This window comes from Aulostomus chinensis, chromosome 14 (assembly GCF_037954235.1).
Source record: "Aulostomus chinensis isolate RoL2024-O1b breed Wild chromosome 14, RoL_Achi_v1.0, whole genome shotgun sequence".
NCBI classification, from domain to species: Eukaryota; Metazoa; Chordata; class Actinopteri; order Syngnathiformes; family Aulostomidae; genus Aulostomus; species Aulostomus chinensis.
Genome location: NC_141333.1, coordinates 733,078 through 749,895, shown reverse-complemented (window position 1 = coordinate 749,895; position 16,818 = coordinate 733,078). Strand labels below are relative to the sequence as shown.

At 48.7% G+C, this 16,818-nt stretch overlaps 1 protein-coding gene across 16 annotated transcripts in view; it reads left to right on the top strand.

Moving 5' to 3' along the window:
• patj (PATJ crumbs cell polarity complex component) overlaps positions 1-16,818 on the top strand; it is a 60,642-nt gene that overhangs the window by 15,682 nt on the left and 28,142 nt on the right. For 15 of the 16 annotated variants that reach the window (XM_086224853.1, XM_086224858.1, XM_086224856.1 and 12 more), the window contains 14 exons: positions 345-479; positions 687-869; positions 992-1,063; positions 1,327-1,500; positions 5,426-5,635; positions 6,171-6,227; positions 12,172-12,432; positions 12,647-12,722; positions 13,134-13,191; positions 13,470-13,544; positions 13,689-13,760; positions 13,838-14,015; positions 14,303-14,413; positions 14,626-14,685. In XM_086224853.1, coding sequence (XP_086080979.1) covers positions 345-479; positions 687-869; positions 992-1,063; positions 1,327-1,500; positions 5,426-5,635; positions 6,171-6,227; positions 12,172-12,432; positions 12,647-12,722; positions 13,134-13,191; positions 13,470-13,544; positions 13,689-13,760; positions 13,838-14,015; positions 14,303-14,413; positions 14,626-14,685 — 1,722 coding nt within the window. The remainder of the gene's footprint in view (positions 1-344; positions 480-686; positions 870-991; positions 1,064-1,326; positions 1,501-5,425; positions 5,636-6,170; positions 6,228-12,171; positions 12,433-12,646; positions 12,723-13,133; positions 13,192-13,469; positions 13,545-13,688; positions 13,761-13,837; positions 14,016-14,302; positions 14,414-14,625; positions 14,686-16,818) is intronic. The other variant, XM_086224860.1, reaches the window with a different exon arrangement.

Genomic DNA, 16,818 nt, shown 5'->3' with positions numbered 1-16,818 from the left:
TGAGTCTGTGTGTGTGTGTGTGTGTGTGTGTGTGTGTGTGTGTGTGTGTTTGAGTGAGCATGAGGAAGCCTTCCTCAGATGATGAGGAGGAAACATGGCGCGCTCAGTGATGGGTTCCACTCATCAGTGGTTGTAAATGTGTATCCCATCAGTGGAGCTCACAGGTGAGGGGGGGATGTTGTGTAATTTGTGGCAGTTGTCGTGTTTGTCATGTTGATGAAAACCCTGAAGTTTAGAGTTCTGAGCTCAAAGGAACCACTGAACAAATAGCGATGATCCGCAACCCCACAAAGGTTGCGATCTGTCACAGCTTGGCTCTACTGGCGTCCTGTGTTGTTGTACAGCTGCTGCCGATCCACACGGTGCGTCTAGGCGTAGAGTTGGATTCGTTCGATGGTCACCACTACATCTCCTCTGTGGCCCCTGGAGGCCCCGTGGACAAACATGGAGCTCTGAGACCAGAGGACGAGCTGCTAGAGGTCAGTACATGATTACACGCATGTGCAGCCATGAATGTCTCATTTCAGTCACAAAAACAAGTAGCACCAACGCTAACTGCTCATACGTCTGCTTACATTTCTACACCTGCACACGAGAATTCAGTTGTTTTAAGGTGGTTATTGGTTTTGTTTGTTTCCTGTTTTGGAGGAAGCTCGCCAGCAGTTGCGTGTGCGTGTGTGTTGTAGGTTAATAACGTTCAGTTGTATGGGAAGTCTCGTCGGGAGGCTGTGTCCTTCCTCAAAGAGGTTCCTCCTCCTTTTACTCTGGTCTGCTGTCGACATCCCACTTCTGACCTGGAACCCGAACCAGACTCTGAAGTTGAATTAGAACCAGAACCAAGGCAACGCCTAGGAGCCAACGTAGAAGAGGTGAGAGGAGTTTCTTTATACCGGTCAGATTTACCTAAACTTGTGATTGAGTAAATATTCTTTTGTGTGTGTAAACCTCAGGTAAACTTGTGTGTGTGTGTGTGTGTGTGTGTATGTGTCAGATCGAGCTGAAGCTGTCGTCAGCGCTCTACACTCACACCAGCCTGACAGACGTCAGCAGTGAGCAGCAGCAGGTAATTTTACAGCCTCACGTCATGCTCAGGCGCACACGAGGCCGTTTGACTCGTGCACTGTCGTGTCTGCGTCAGTCGGATGGATGGTACAGCGTTGAAATGGACACCACTTTGCTGTCACATCTTCGCAGAGACTCAATTCTTTTACATCTCTCTTCCTGATGTTTACAGCTGCAGGTGTTGTGGTCTGATGAACCACTGAGATCAGTTTCTCCTCATGTTAAAGTAATTGTAACACACGCGTTGCCACACCTGTGTGACAGCAACAGGTTTCCCCTGGAGATGAAGAGGAGGAGAGTCAACAGATCCAGGAGGAGGAAGAGGAACATGATGACGAGGACGAAGGAGAGTTGGCGCTGTGGTCTCCGGACATTCAGATGTTGGAGCTGCTCAAGGAGCCAGGTAGAGGCCTGGGCTTCAGCATCCTGGATTACCAGGTAAAGCTCAGCACCTTCTGTTTGTGTGAAGCTTAGAACACGCGAGCAGCCAGGCGCCATGGCTCCTCCCTCACACACTGCATAACTCGGGACATTTCTCAGCATCAAGCACCAGTCTCTCCTCATTAAGTGTTGCAATACAGTCAAACTAGAAATGAAGATGGCAAAATTGGAGAGGAAGTTGCGATGAAATGATGGCAGCGAAGAAGAGCTGCAACAGGAGGCGGGATGTTCAGGTGGTGCTGGGGAACAAGACTGCGCTTTGAAATGTGACACGTTTGGGGGTAAAAAAAAGTTTCAATGGACTTAAGAGCAAACACATCAATCAAGAGTGCTGATCTTGTGGCCTGAACTCCCCCAGGGGGGACAGTGGAGGTGATCCAGGAGTCAGGGGCAGCATGTTGAAAGGCTTGTCTGCCTCTTTCTGTCCGAACTCTTGGGACCAAGACCATCTGTAAAATATTTTGTGCGGGCCATGGTGATTTTCATATTTACACATGTACCAACACCTAAGTAAGAACCTGGCCAGGGTTCTTGGACATAGAGAGACAGAGTAACTGACAGGAAGGGTTGTTTCCACATGGACAGGTGGGGTCTTTGCTTCTGGACTTGAACAGGCTGTAAGATGTGAACATATTTGTCTCTTCTTTCACACGTGTCCTTTTTCTTTTTGGCTGTAAATCAGCACACAAACAACGCGGATGACTTGTCTCTCTGGAACTTTAGATTTGCCTCGTGGCACTTCCTGTCTCACTTCTCGTTTGTGCTTTTTGTCAACCAGACAGGCTCGTCACCTCCTGGTCTATTGTCTTGTTGCCTCCCATTGCTGCTTAGTCATGTCCCTAAAGGACGATGGCGTAGCGCAGTGATGTCACCAGGTTGGTTGAGGTCTAGGTTGAACTTGGCCTGGAGAAGTTGAATGAAGACAGAGTCAACCGTTTGGCATCATCTTCTGCACAGCTTTAGAGTTGAAGGACAGTTAGATTCAGCCCTGATGTTGTAGTGCTGAAGGTGCCTTCTGGCCTCTCCTGCAGGAAGATGATGAAGGGGTCACAGGGGTCAGCATCAGTGTGGTGTCAGAAGACAGTCTGGTAGGTTGGGTGCGTGTTGTGGATTCATGTTTGGGACCTCCTGGTGGCTCTGAGATCATGACTCCTCCATCTTTAGCTCCAGGTGTTGTGGGTCCAGTGTTGTGCCAAACTACCTCTGTCACTGGCTCTCCGACTGTCGGTGCAGTGACCGACAGTCGGAGGCGATGAAGAAAAGCTGATCTGATGTGTGCCTGAATGATTGTACCAATTAAAGACTGAAATAAATTGTGACCAATTTAGAAGCAGAACATGTTTCTGGCACAACTTCACCCACCAGGAGCAGGAGAATGGAAGAGGTCCAAAAGCTCCATCAACACTGGTAGTTAGACAACTTTGTCCTTCGTCAGGCTCCTCAAGAAACACAGCACAGACATCAGTTGGACAGGTAACAAATACAGATTCAACCTTTAAAGCTGAGTAAGTTGAAAGGTCGTGACTTTGAACTGGTAAATGCTGGCAGGTAGGCTAGAGTCCAGCTGGTTCCGTATGGTGCAGAGCAGACCTGCTCAGATGTGGGTCAACATCGCGTTCGTTCACCAGGACAAACCTAAAGCGAGTGAACAAACTTGAGGGACTCTGAGTCCATCGTCTTAATAAAGATGTGAACTCTCCTCCACAGAGCTCCCACAAATACTGACTGTTTATTTCAGTTGTAGAATTTTATTCTAACTGGTATCATAAAGGTCTTAAGTCTAACTTTGTATAGATGCCCTGCAACCTACATTTCGGGAAAAAAAAACCAAAAATATGAAAAGCCAATGGTGGAAAGATTTCACTACTTTTGGCAAAGTACATTTTTAATTTCTTTTTCTCCCCTCTCACACTTTGTCCTTGGTCTCTGATATCTCCACTTTTTTGACAGCGCAGGCTGTTCTTTTTCCGGAGGATCTTGTAGGAGTTCTGACTCTTCACCACCTGTAGCCATGTTGTTCCATCTAAAAATACAGTACAGCTTTGTTCTGGCAGTCTAAATCTTGGCACGGCAGCTCGTACTGCAGCGCCTGGCGATGCCCAGGGTTCTGCACGAGGGAATTCACAAAATGTACATGCGCTCAAACCAGGAGAGCGTTTTCAAGTTGGTTTGAGTCTCTGAGGTGTTTGGATCCGTCGTCCTGGTTACTCTGGTGGAGTTTGAGGTTGTGGAAAGTTCTCCATCTGTGTTAAATAATTCATTTCCTCACAACTTTGTTTTTTGTTTAAACCAAGAGATAATATGATGATCCCCTGAGTTTGTATCCTCAGAGATACTCTAGACTACCCTCACTTCACATCCTGATACTGGAGCTGCAAAGGTATCATATTTTTGCATTGTTTTCATTGAGAGCAGCAGGGTGGAGCAGCGGTCCTCCCTGTGGCCCCCAGCAAGAAGGTTGTGGGTGGAGCCCCGGCTGCAGCACGGGGTCTTTCTGGGTGAGTTTCCATGTTCTCCCTGTTCCTGCTGGGTTCTCTCCGGTACTCCAGCTTCCTCCACAGTCCAAAGACATCAAGAGGGACCAGGTTAATCCAGACTCTAAATTGACCGTAGGCGTGGCTGGGAGAGCCAATGGTTGTCTGTCTCTATGTGTTGGCCCTGCCATGGACTGGTGACCTGTCCATGGTGAACCCCGCCTCTCACCTGAAGGCAGGATGACGTGTCAGAAGGACATCTGGGCATTACTGAAGAGAGGAGTAACACTGTGATTATTGAACTGGATGCATTTCCTGATTGGCCAGTTGACATGAGAGTAACCTCAAGAAACAGGAGGTGGAGTCCAAACCAGCCAATAGAGAGCAACCTCTCGGGTTAGGTGACCAGGAACACCCAGATTAAGGTGGTTGACAATCTCACAGGGTCAGAGGGCAGGAAGTAGTGATGTTAGAGCAGGGAAGGAAAGAATTTTGACAGCGTGGGAAGCAGAAGTGACGAGGTTGAGCCCTGGCTGAACTGTATAGTGACCTCACTCTGACACTGCTGACCAGCGGCACAGGTGGGACTTCAGCCAGGTGACCTAACAGAAACACAGCAAGAGTGGGAGACACAATGGCTGGTATGGGCAAAGGATGCCCCGCCCCTACATAAATGCTCCCTGAGTGCCGTGATGGCGCCCTGCTCCCTCCAGCCCACTGCTGCGACCTTCAGCGGCGAGAGGCTGGAACACACAAACAAAGCAGACATTTGAAGGAGGAGGTTCTACTACTGCTAGCTGTCAAACCCGAGTGGAACCACTCCAGCCAGATGGAACCAGACGGTACTTACGTTTGGTGATATCTTTGCCGCTGACAGCAGAGCAGGTCGTGGTTGTGGTGTCCTGCTGAAGCTGCACAAATCACATCTCTGCTGTTGAGTCGTCTGAATCTAATGGACACTTTCAGGGTCCATCCCCCTCCTCCACAGGCCCTGCCTCTGTGACCTCTGACCTCCCGTGTCCTGTTGCTGTGTGCTTGTTTCCGTGTTTGTCCTGTCGTAGTTCTGGTCTCTGTCGCCCCCTGGCTGCGTCTGCTGGTCCTCCCTCTCCCTGCTGCACTCATCGGGTCTCTGTCTTCTCTTCATCTCATTTAACCCTGTGAAGCCCATCGCTTTCTATCTCATGTCCCCAGATTGTGTCTCCTTTCTGAGGTCAAGCTCAAGTCCTACATCTCCATGGCAACAAGCTAACTGTGACTGCTTGTAAAAGGACACTGGGGAAAAAGAAGTTCTCTTCCTTTTTTCCCCAGTGTTTATTTGATGTGATCAAAAAGGGTTAAACAAATGAATGAAGGCTATCAGTGTGTGTGTGTGTGTGTGTTAGAGAGAGAGATTGTAATGTTGATGGTGCCTCTTAATGACCTCTAGATCTATTTGTCTTTCCTCCCAGGATCCACTAGATCCCGGTCGCTGTGTTATGGTGATCCGTTCTCTGGTCCCTGGTGGTTCCGTGGAGCGACACGGTGGCGTACTTCCTGGAGACCAGCTGGTATCTATCAACCAGACCCAGGTGGACTCTCTGACTCTGGCAGAAGCCGTGGAAGTGCTGAAATCAGCACCGCCTGGCACTGTCCTCCTGGGCATCCGCAAGCCTCTGGTGGTGAGTTTGGGCCTCCACCCCTGTCTCTGCTTCTTCTTCCACTCCTCCACATCCCAACATGCACCTGCACAATGAAGTTCCTCCTTCGCCATCCTGCCCAACGTCAAAAACTGACGAAAATGATAAAACTCAGCCTTTTAGAAGGTCGGATCCCTCTGTCAGAGTTTCTTGAACTTTAAAAATCCTGACGGAGTCACAAGTATAGAATATACATCCTGAGCTCATCAAACGTAAGAGTGAAGAGGGCGGGAGCCTCCTGCAGCCTGCTGATGTCTTTAGTTTGTTTGTACACGCGTGACCCGCGTGGTGCACTCTGCCAGCACAGACCTGGCACACGCAAAACCATCATACATGCTTGGATAAATGTCAGGAACTTGAGTCTTGCTAATGTTTTAAGACAAATTAATGCAAATATCAAAGACTTTGGAAGACACGCCCCTCAGGCTGTCACATGTCAGTCATGTGTTACTGGACGTCAGCTGGTTTCAACTGTCAGTCAAAGGGTGTGAATGAGGCTGTGTGTGTGTTTGTGCAGGTGGACGGACCAGAGGTGAGGAGGGACGCTAGCAACACACACCTGCCTACACCTAAGGTAAGACACACACACACACACACACACACGATATGGTCAAAAATAGGTGGACACTCTACTTTGTCTAAATCCAGTCCAAGGTCCTGGTTGGGACTTGTAGTTCCAGTGATGGAGGTGCATCAGTGAACTACATTCTGGCAGCCATGTTTATCCAGCCATCACTCTCTGCTGCTGCTCTGTATTCAGTTTCAGTTTCCCATTTCCCTGGGCTTTGTTGCCATGAACAGAAACATGTGGCTGCCAGGGCGTAACATGACACACTGTAGTACCTGTATGCAGTAGCACACTGTGAAATGAAGTACAAATAAGAACTAAGACTAAAGAAAGAAGTCTTTGTAGTCTCTCGTCAGTCTCAGTGCTGAAGTCCTGGTCCTCCGTGTTCTGACTGGGTGCAGTGGTTGTGGTGGCGGTCCAGTCGTCCATATCGTGTTCTTTTTGTCTCTCTCTCTCTCCCTTCATCTCTTCCTCCCTCTCTCCTCATTCCTCCATCTCTCTCCATCTCTCCTCATTCCTCCATCTCTCTCCCTCTCTCCTCATTCCTCCATCTCTCTCCATCTCTCCTCATTCCTCCATCTCTCTCCATCTCTCCTCATTCCTCCATCTCTCTCCCTCTCTCTTAATTCCTCCATCTCTCTCCATCTCTCCTCATTCCTCCACCTCTCTCCCTCTCTCTTAATTCCTCCATCTCTCTCCCCTCTCTCCTCATTCCTCCATCTCTCTCCTCATTCCTCCATCTCTCTCCCATCTCTCCTCATTCCTCCATCTCTCTTCATTCCTCCATCTCTGTCCCTCTCTCTTCACTCCTCCATCCCTGTCCATCTCTCTTCATTCCTCCATCTCTCTTCATTCCTCCATCTCTCTCCCATCTCTCTTCATTCCTCCATCTCTCTTCATTCCTCCATCTCTCTCCCTCTCTCCTCATTCCTCCATCTCTCTTCATTCCTCCATCTCTGTCCCTCTCCCTTCATTCCTCCATCTCTCTTCATTCCTCCATCTCTCTTCATTCCTCCATCTCTCTTCATTCCTCCATCTCTCTCCCATCTCTCTTCATTCCTCCATCTCTCTTCATTCCTCCATCTCTCTCCCTCTCTCTTCATTCCTCCATCTCTCTTCATTCCTCCATCTCTCTTCATTCCTCCATCTCTCTTCATTCCTCCATCTCTCTCCCTCTCTCCTCATTCCTCCCTCTCTCTTCATTCCTCCATCTCTCTTCATTCCTCCATCTCTCTTCATTCCTCCATCTCTCTCCCTCTCTCCTCATTCCTCCATCTCTCTCCCTCTCTCCTCATTCCTCCATCTCTCTTCATTCCTCCATCTCTCTTCATTCCTCCATCTCTCTTCATTCCTCCATCTCTCTCCCTCTCTCCTCATTCCTCCATCTCTCTCCCTCTCTCCTCATTCCTCTCTCTCTCTCCCTCTCTCTCTGGGATGTAATTCGTCAGTTGGACTAATTGGACCGTTTGGACTTTCGTCTGTGGTCGTCCTCTTTATGTCTCACTCTGCTTTATTGGTCCTGATATCAGACGAGTGAAAGTACATAAATACAGCGAGCGTGGCAGGAGAGACGCCGCCCCCAGCCTCCAACTTCTAACAAACCAGACTGAAGTGGATCAGTCGTGTTAACGGTGGTGGTTCTGTTCACCCATGTGGACGAACCTTTTAGGTGTCAACACAAAAACAAACAAGATGGAAGACAAACAGGTTGAGGAGCTCGTCAGGAAGTGAAGATGCACCGAGACAAAAATACAATCACGTCCCACCTGGCGGATCCCTCGAGTCCGACTTCCCTGATGTCAGGACGTGTGTGTGTGTGTGTGTGTGTGTGTGTGTGTGTGTGTGTGTTGGGGGGGGGAGGGGGGGTCCTTCTCGTACATTCCAGTCCTGTAAGTTATCATGTTTTTGTTGAACGAAATTTGAGAGGGAGTTCTGTCTTTAAAAGAATCCCCCTTGAAAACAGGTTTTAGTCATAGGTTCCACAGTTTTGTAGTAGAATTTTTAAAACACATGAGACCCTTTTCATGGAACTAATCTGTGTTGTGAAGCTCTGGACACAAACCCTAGGAGCGCCTCCATTTTGATTTAGAGGGGCTCTGCTGGCCCCTTCCGTTTGATCGACATGAAGCGCGTTAATATGGGAGGCCACTGCTTCTAGGTCAAACTGCCGCAGTCAGACCTGCCTCCTCTACTGCCCCTCCCTCAGTGAAATCCCTGGTGTGAAAAGACCTTAAGTGGGATGAATCATGTCGAGGTTCACCGCTAGCTATAATGTGGTGGTTCGACATGAGGCCTGAGGTCCTGCCGGTGAGCTACAGTTCAGTTAGGGTTGACATCCCAGTCACTCATCTTCCTCTTGGCTCAGTAGGCACCTGCTGACCAGAATCTGGACAGAGACATCAAATGCTGGGATTGGTTGAGGGCTCCCTCCTCAGCAGTGGCATCTTGGAAAATGGCCGCTGGAGCAGGTCAGACTGAATAGCATCAGGCTATCGTTCTAACGGCAGCGCTGGAATTAGCTCCACCTGCTGCGTGTCTGCTGGTATTCACACGGGGATGGAATCCATTTGCGTCTCTTCTCCAGCCGGGTTACGGTTTTCAGACAGCAGCTTTCTCCAACATGCTTTGGTTCGAGCTCTGGTGTATCTGCTCGTCTTCTCTTTATTTCATCTTGCCTTTGTCGTGTTTTACTCTTTCCCTCATCTTCTCTCTCACCTCCTTCCTCCCCTCTCCTCCTCTTTCATCTTCTCCTTCTTTCACCTTCCTTCACCCTCTCTCTCCTCTCCTTAATCTCTCCTCTCGCTTGGCGAAAGCTGCTGACTCAGCAGGATGGCTGGATGCTATAAAGTGCTCCATCAGCTCAACCAGCAGCAGCTCGCTCTTTAGTGGGCTGGGGCGGGGGGGGGGGGTACTCTGAGGACGCGCCGGTCCTTAGTACTGCAGTAGTACTCAGCGGGAGTACGATTGCAGTACTGAGCCACACAGACGGTCAGATTCTGGTGTGGTGTAACGTTTGTGTGTGTAGTCTCATCCACCTGTTCAACCTTTTAAAAGTCATTTTTTGGTGAAGTTTCTGGAACTGCAGCGTTGCTAACAGAGGCGAGTCGTAGCAGCCGCAGTATCTTAGGTGCGAGACCTTGCACTCCTGCCAGGAAAAATAACACAGCCAGTCTTGTCAAAGTTTGTTTGTTTGTTTTCATTTATAATATATTGACAAAAAATCAGTGTTTGCTCAGTGCGGCTGCTGTGAGTGTAGCAGGGCACCACTCAAGCCACCGCACAGGTAGCTGTCACCTTCTCTGATGACAAATGATACCAGCGTCCTCCATCATTTAGCTTCAGCTCTTCTAGTACTTACAGCAGGAAACTACAAGCTCCTACTCACCTGTCTGAGCAGAGGGGAGGAGTTTAGAGGAGGGAGGTCAGAGAAGGCTGAGTCATACCGATCAGCTGGGAGGTGACATCATGCAGGTACACACCTGAACGTCAAGAGTTCATAGTTTCACTACTTTGTAAATGTCTGATGTCACATTGCGAAGGTGGAGTGAAGGTTGGACGGGGTGACGGGGGACAAGTTGGGGTGAAGGAATGCCGCCGCCCCCTCTTTCAGCTGCCTCTTGACTGTCCTCGCCACTGCTGTTATTTGCTGTCCTCCGTCCTCGCCACTGCTGTTATTCGCTGTCCTCCGTCCTCGCCACTGCTGTTATTCGCTGTCCTCCGTCCTCGCCACTGCTGTTTTATTTCCTGTTTTATATGCAGCCCATTTGGTTGAAGAGGTTTTTTCACAGCCCACAGGTCCCTGATGGGTTTCCATAAAGAGAGCCGGGTCGGCGCTGTCACTTGAGCAGCGGATCGCTCTCTGTCACGCCAGCCTGCTGACCAGAGAGAGACCCCCGTTATGTGTCCACAGCTCGTTAACTTTTAGAGGTCACATGTAGAAGAGCTGCCGTTGCAGTTACAGGCCGCCATCACACTGGGCGGAGATTCTTTCTGCCGCCACCACAGAGGAAGTTATTTAAAAGATGTGACGAGAGGAAAGACAAACGTCCCTGTCTCTTCTCTCTTTACTCTCTGACGTTCAGTAACTGTCCCACGTCCGTGTCTCTTCACCAAAGATGAACACGCGTCGAGAGGCTGACTCAGTGTCCTCCACCTCCTAGCTCCGCCTCAACCAACGTTTTCAAAGTTGACGGTAGTGTGGAGAATTCAGGTGGATTATTGAGTCTGTTCTCGTCAGCGTGACGAGCCTTTGCATCATCATGCATCACTGAGCTGAGGAGCTTTAAATCACTCAGACATGAGCAACAAATGGAACCAAGAAAAACTTCCTGGTTCCAGGAACTAAATGGATCTCTCCGTGTCGTCTGAGGGGACGGAGTGGAAATCTTCCCCCTGGAGAGTCCGGCTGAAATAAACCCTTAAACCTTTCTCGCTGACATCCCTGATCACATCGTCCACAAGGGGATTTAAAATCCAGCTGTGCTTTCTACCGTACAATAAAAAATGGGATGTTCTGTATGTACCAACCGATTTCCACTGCTGGGTTAGGCCTCAGCCCCACCCCTGAACCCGCCGACCCTCAACCGGATTAGCAGCATTGACGATGGAGGCCGCTGGATCACATCCACCTGTCGATCAGCCCTGAGCTATTAGCCTGTGCACACTCGCACAGCTAAGAGACAGTGTGTCTTACGCTGTTTGCCACTTCAAATCCTGTTTTCCTTCCCATTGCCATGGTTACGGCCCTCTTGTTCCAGTGGGGTCATGTTGAGAGACGTGGGCCGGCTGATGAGCATCATACCACTTACAGAAGGCTGCTTCAGCCACAACATGTACGCCATGATGGTCATGACATCTTGTTCTGATGTCACTTTGGTTGCGTCCTGCTTGAGGCAGGCGGTGCAACCAGGAGCCGCTTTTAGCTTGGAAGACACCTCATTCTCAGGTCACAGGCTGAAGATTTCTGCTTCCTCCCTGGGAAGTTGCCTCCGCGCCATCTCAGCTGCCCTCATCGTCTAATGGCAGAGATATGAAATGACATCGTCTTTAAATCTTATGAATATGAGGCCAACCCGTCACGGCCAGTACACATCAGTCCTCAGAACATCCTGTTAGTGTTATGAGCTCTCTGCTGCGGCCGCCGTCTGCTCCTCGCCTCCATTATACAGCCTCGATGGGCCGGCTTCCCAGGCCCAAATTAAACGGAGAGGAGCAGAGACCTTGACGATGAGGCTTTGTCGATGGAAATTAGCCTAAGTGTTGTCATTAATACATCCCAGCGCAGGCTAATGTCTATGTCGTAATGTTAAGAACAGGATATCCGCTCAGGATCTGCTGAAGAGGCTCTTTGGGGACCCACGCAGTCCTTTATGTCTTGGGAGATGAAGGCTAATGTTCAGACTGAGTCCTGCGTTAGATTTAGTGAGAGCTGCAGCCAACTGGGAGCTGGAGTTCTCACCCCGCCATCCACTGAGGCTTTCTGTTGATGTCAGACTGAGTTTGTCTGTTGATGTAAAAGATTCATTCATTTCATGTGCAGGATTGATTTGAATTCAAAGATGGATTTTGGGTGTTCCTAAAAAGAAGTAAAGATGAACAAAACCCCACGACCAAAGATCAGTCGTTATTATTTGAAACATTGGCATCGATATCTGCCTGGATTCGGTGGTCCTGAGTGTTCAACACAACTGAAATGGAAGTCCGAGCGCTGTTGGTTCCACATTCTTCATGTTTTCGAGGGACGTGGGGCTGAGGCTGCGTGTTTCACTTCAGTTGGACTTGAAGAAAATCCACTACAATACACAAATTTTGTTTGATTAATTTGAAAGTGATGCACATTCTGAAAATGTCAATCCCATATTCTCAATCATCTAAAGGTTTTGTTTTCCAAAGCGCTTTTTACTTGGCTTCTCGCCCTCCCGCTGACCTGTGAACTCTGTCTGATTCTCAGGGTTTTGATGACGGCTCAGTCCTGCCGGACGACCTGCTGCAGGAGGAGGAGGAGGAGGAGGAGCTGATCCTGGACGGCGGCCTCCCTCGCTACACCTCCTCTCTGGCCTCCAACCCTCTGCCTGTGGAGGAGGGCAGAGAGATGGCTGTTGATGAGGAGGAGAAGCCAGAGGAGAGGATGGGCATGATCCCCAAGAAAGCTCCTCCAACATGGGAGGAGTGGAAGCTGACCTCCCTCCTCCAAACTGGTGGAGCAGAGGAGGTAAATGAGTGAGGCCTCTTGTCGCTGCATATCAACACTGAAAGGTTTTTCAACCGTTTTCAAAGGAATTCAAATCTTCAGGAGAGAAATGACGAAAGGAGATGAATCGTCAGAATCGATTTTCTTCTCGGGCTGCCGTACTGGTCCAGTCAGAGACGCCCAGCGTGTTTTGTCCTGCTGGCATTCTTCTCTCATTCAACTTGTTTCCGGTCAGATTTGGAGAGAAGAGCGGCAGAGCGAGACACCACAAGTGGATCTGGGAGAAGCATTGGCACGCGACCTGCTTCAAGGTGAGAACCTGAATGTCCAGGTAGTTATACAGTCCCGTGTCTCATGTGATTGATGCTCAGAGGGGGAGAAGTGTTCCCCACACTTTGACTTGAAGGCAGCTTGTTTCTCCTGCCTGGAGAGAAGCCACAAGAGATCCTGCTGAGTAAATCACTCAATACCAACCAGAACATTACAGGGGCAGAAGAAGGACCTTTACTTCCAAGGACGAATGTGAAGTAGAAGTACTACAAGTTACACAAGATGGTTTCAATACAAAATATGAATTTCTGAAGTCCTAAATGCTTTGTTGTTGTCAGCTGGACTGTTTCAGTTTCTCCAATTATCTATGAGACACCACGACCTGAGGACAGAACCTGAACCCACATTGATCCGTCAACCAGTCACTGAACTGACCCGTCTCCATATTTCAGGTTCCCCGGAATTCAGAGACACTGAGGCTGAGTCAGAGCTCCCACTGACCGACACCGAGTCAGTACCCGATGCACCTGCGCCCTCCCCTCACCTCCACCCTCCTGTGCCTCCTCCTGTCCTTGTCACTCCTCCTCTGTTCAGCAGCAGTTATCAGTCCTTTGTCGCCCTCTGCTGGTTGCAGTTGTGGTTACAGTTTCCAGTATAATTAACATCTTAATGTAATTAAAATCTCTAGGGAAGTGATTCTGTTCTCCTGAATGAATATTCAATGATTTTTCTCTGATTGTCATTAAATAATCTGCAGATTTACTAAATTGAATTTTCCTTGTGTGGAGGTCTGTGAGGATGATTGACCCAGAGAGGAGGCGGAGCCAAGGAGGAACCTCTCTCACTGTCAGGGGAGGCCACAGGTATGTCACCTCTCGTCACCGTCACTCGCCACTTGGGTCTCGACCCAGCAGGAATGAAGCTCTTCCCTCCAGATGGATCCATGAGGGCTGGTGGGTCGTTTAAGGGGACAAGGGGCATGTACCTGAAGGTGTTTGTGTTCACAGAGACCTACCTGAGCGAGAGGAAGGCGAGGGAGAGGAAACGCCGGCCTTCAGCCACTGGGGACCCCCCCGCAGGTGACCGCCAGCATTTCTCTGGGTTTTAATCTGAGGGTGGAGGTGTGGGTGGTAAAAGTCAGTGATTCTGCCCTCAGGGTGGAAGTGTGGCCAGAGGAGGGCCAGTCTCTGGGGCTGAGCATCGTGGGAGGGTGTCATGTGATCAAGCGTCTGAGGAACGGGGAGGAGCTGAAGGGGATCTTCATCAAACAGGTTCTTGCTGACAGTCCAGCAGCCAGAACTCAGCGTCTGAAGACCGGAGACAAAATCCTGGAGGTGGGGTTTGGTCTAATACCTGGAAGACAGTAACTATCAGATGCTAGTTCAGGTGACGTAGACGTTTGACCTCATCAGCAGGTGGAGGTCAGCTGATGCTGAGCTACAGCGGCGTGACACTTGTCTAAATATCTGAGTGGTCTGTGAGATGTTTCAGTGGATCTGAGTGTCAGGGACCTGGGTTATAGAGCTTGGTTACTACTTTATTGATCCTGTAAATCTAATTACTGTGTGTGTGTGTGTGTGTGTGTGTGTGTGTGTGTGTGTGTGTGTGTGTTTGGTCGCAGGTATCTGGTGTTGACCTGCAGGCTGCTAGTCATGAGGAGGCAGTCAAAGCCATCAAGTCAGCTCCCAGTCCAGTTGTCTTCATCGTGCAGAGTCTGTCTGTGACACCACGGGTAACCACACACACACTCTCACTCTCACACACACACACTCTCACTCTCACACACACACACACACACGCCTTGACCTAATGTATAATTTGTCCTCTTTGTCTCTTAATGTTAAGCTGCTGTGGTTAATACACTCCAGTTAAGTTTATAATTGATAGCTTGGTGTGTGTGTGTGTGTGTGTGTGTGTGTGTGTGTGTGTGTGTGTGTGTGTCAGCCTGTGTCTCTGACAGCGCCCAACTACAGCAAACACACAGCAAAAAGGGCAAGCTCTGCGGTAAGACGACCCGTGATCACATGATCGTGTGTTTGTGTGTGTAACGTGTTAAAGGAACATGTGGAGGTGACGGAGCAGGAAGTGACTGAGATGTTATTGATCCAATACACTTCTGAAAATATGTTTAAGTTCAAAGAAAATTAATTAAATTCAGAAAATCAAACCAGAGAAACAACAAAAACAGACTGAGTAGCGTCTCAGCCCAGATGTGACGTTCATCTCAGTACAATAAATGAACTTATGGTTCTACTTTACCTTCATCTCAATGAGGAACCAGGGACTGGAGGTGTCCTGAGGGTGTAATTACAGCATGTGTCAGCAGAGGACGCTGCTGCGCAACAGAAGCCACGTAATGTGGCAGTAGATGCAGAGGGGGTTGTCAAAGCTGATGGAACAGAAGAAAAGTCTAGAAACTGTCGATGCTGGTGTTCATCACCCGAATGAAAACATGTTTTGGAGGAGTGGCTTGAAGTTCCCTCCAAGCTCATTTGGACAAAAACAGTGCGACGTGTGAGACGACCTGGTTATGGATGAAGGGAACATCACATGACCTCATGCCGTCTTCACGTTATTGTGAAGGAGAGCTGCTGCTGTACATCAAGTCACCATATGGGGGCAGCGTGACCAAAATGTTCTAAACTGAGTTCTGCTCTTCAAATATTCCCTGAGCTCTACAGTGGTCAGGTGTTGTTGTGTTCGTGTTCATTTATTTAAATACGCTGCAAATACCCAAACGTGTGTACCTGTCCAGTTATGAGTTGCAGTATTAATAAAGCGCAGTCACAGCAGCAGGTTTGTTTGAGTACCAACATGTTGACCAGCCGATTCATCTTATTCGGTTCCTTGGCTCGTTCATTTTCTTGGCCGCAGGTTCCTCCTGGTAGCTCTTCTGTTCATCTCGAGATCACACGTTTGAGGAACCTGCTCTGGCGTGTTGATAACTGTTAGTGGCGTGTTGATAACTGTTAGTGGCGTGTTGATAACAGTTAGTGGTGTGTTGATAACTGTTAGTGGCGTGTTCATAACAGTTAGTGGCGTGTTGATAACTGTTAGTGGTGTGTTGATAACAGTTAGTGGCGTGTTGATAACAGTTTGTGGCGTGTTTAACAGTTTGTGGCGTGTTGATAACAGTTAGTGGCGTGTTGATAACTGTTAGTGGCGTGTTGATAACTGTTAGTGGCGTGTTGATAACAGTTAGTGGCGTGTTGATAACTGTTAGTGGCGTGTTGATAACTGTTAGTGGCGTGTTGATAACAGTTAGTGGCGTGTTGATAACAGTTAGTGGCGTGTTGATAACAGTTAGTGGCGTGTTGATAACTGTTAGTGGCGTGTTGATAACTGTTAGTGGCGTGTTGATAACAGTTAGTGGTGTGTTGATAACTGTTAGTGGCGTGTTGATAACAGTTAGTGGCGTGTTGATAACAGTTAGTGGCGTGTTGATAACTGTTAGTGGCGTGTTGATAACAGTTAGTGGCGTGTTGATAACTGTTAGTGGCGTGTTGATAACAGTTAGTGGCGTGTTGATAACCGTCAGTGGCGTGTTGATAACAGTCAGTGGCGTGTTGATAACTGTCAGTGGCGTGTTGATAACTGTCAGTGGCGTGTTGATAACAGTTAGTGGCGTGTTGATAACAGTTAGTGGCGTGTTTATAACAGTTAGTGGCGTGTTGATAACTGTTAGTGGCGTGTTGATAACAGTTAGTGGCGTGTTGATAACAGTTAGTGGCGTGTTGATAACTGTTAGTGGCGTGTTGATAACAGTTAGTGGCGTGTTGATAACAGTTAGTGGCGTGTTGATAACAGTTAGTGGCGTGTTGATAACTGTTAGTGGCGTGTTGATAACAGTTAGTGGCGTGTTGATAACAGTTAGTGGCGTGTTGATAACTGTTAGTGGCGTGTTGATAACAGTTAGTGGCGTGTTGATAACAGTCAGTGGCGTGTTGATAACAGTTAGTGGTGTGTTGATAACTGTTAGTGGCGTGTTGATAACAGTTAGTGGCGTGTTGATAACAGTCAGTGGCGTGTTGATAACAGTTAGTGGTGTGTTGATAACAGTTAGTGGCGTGTTGATAACAGTTAGTGGCGTGTTGGACGTCCTCCTCACTTCTCATCTTATTTAGTCTCAGACTTCGT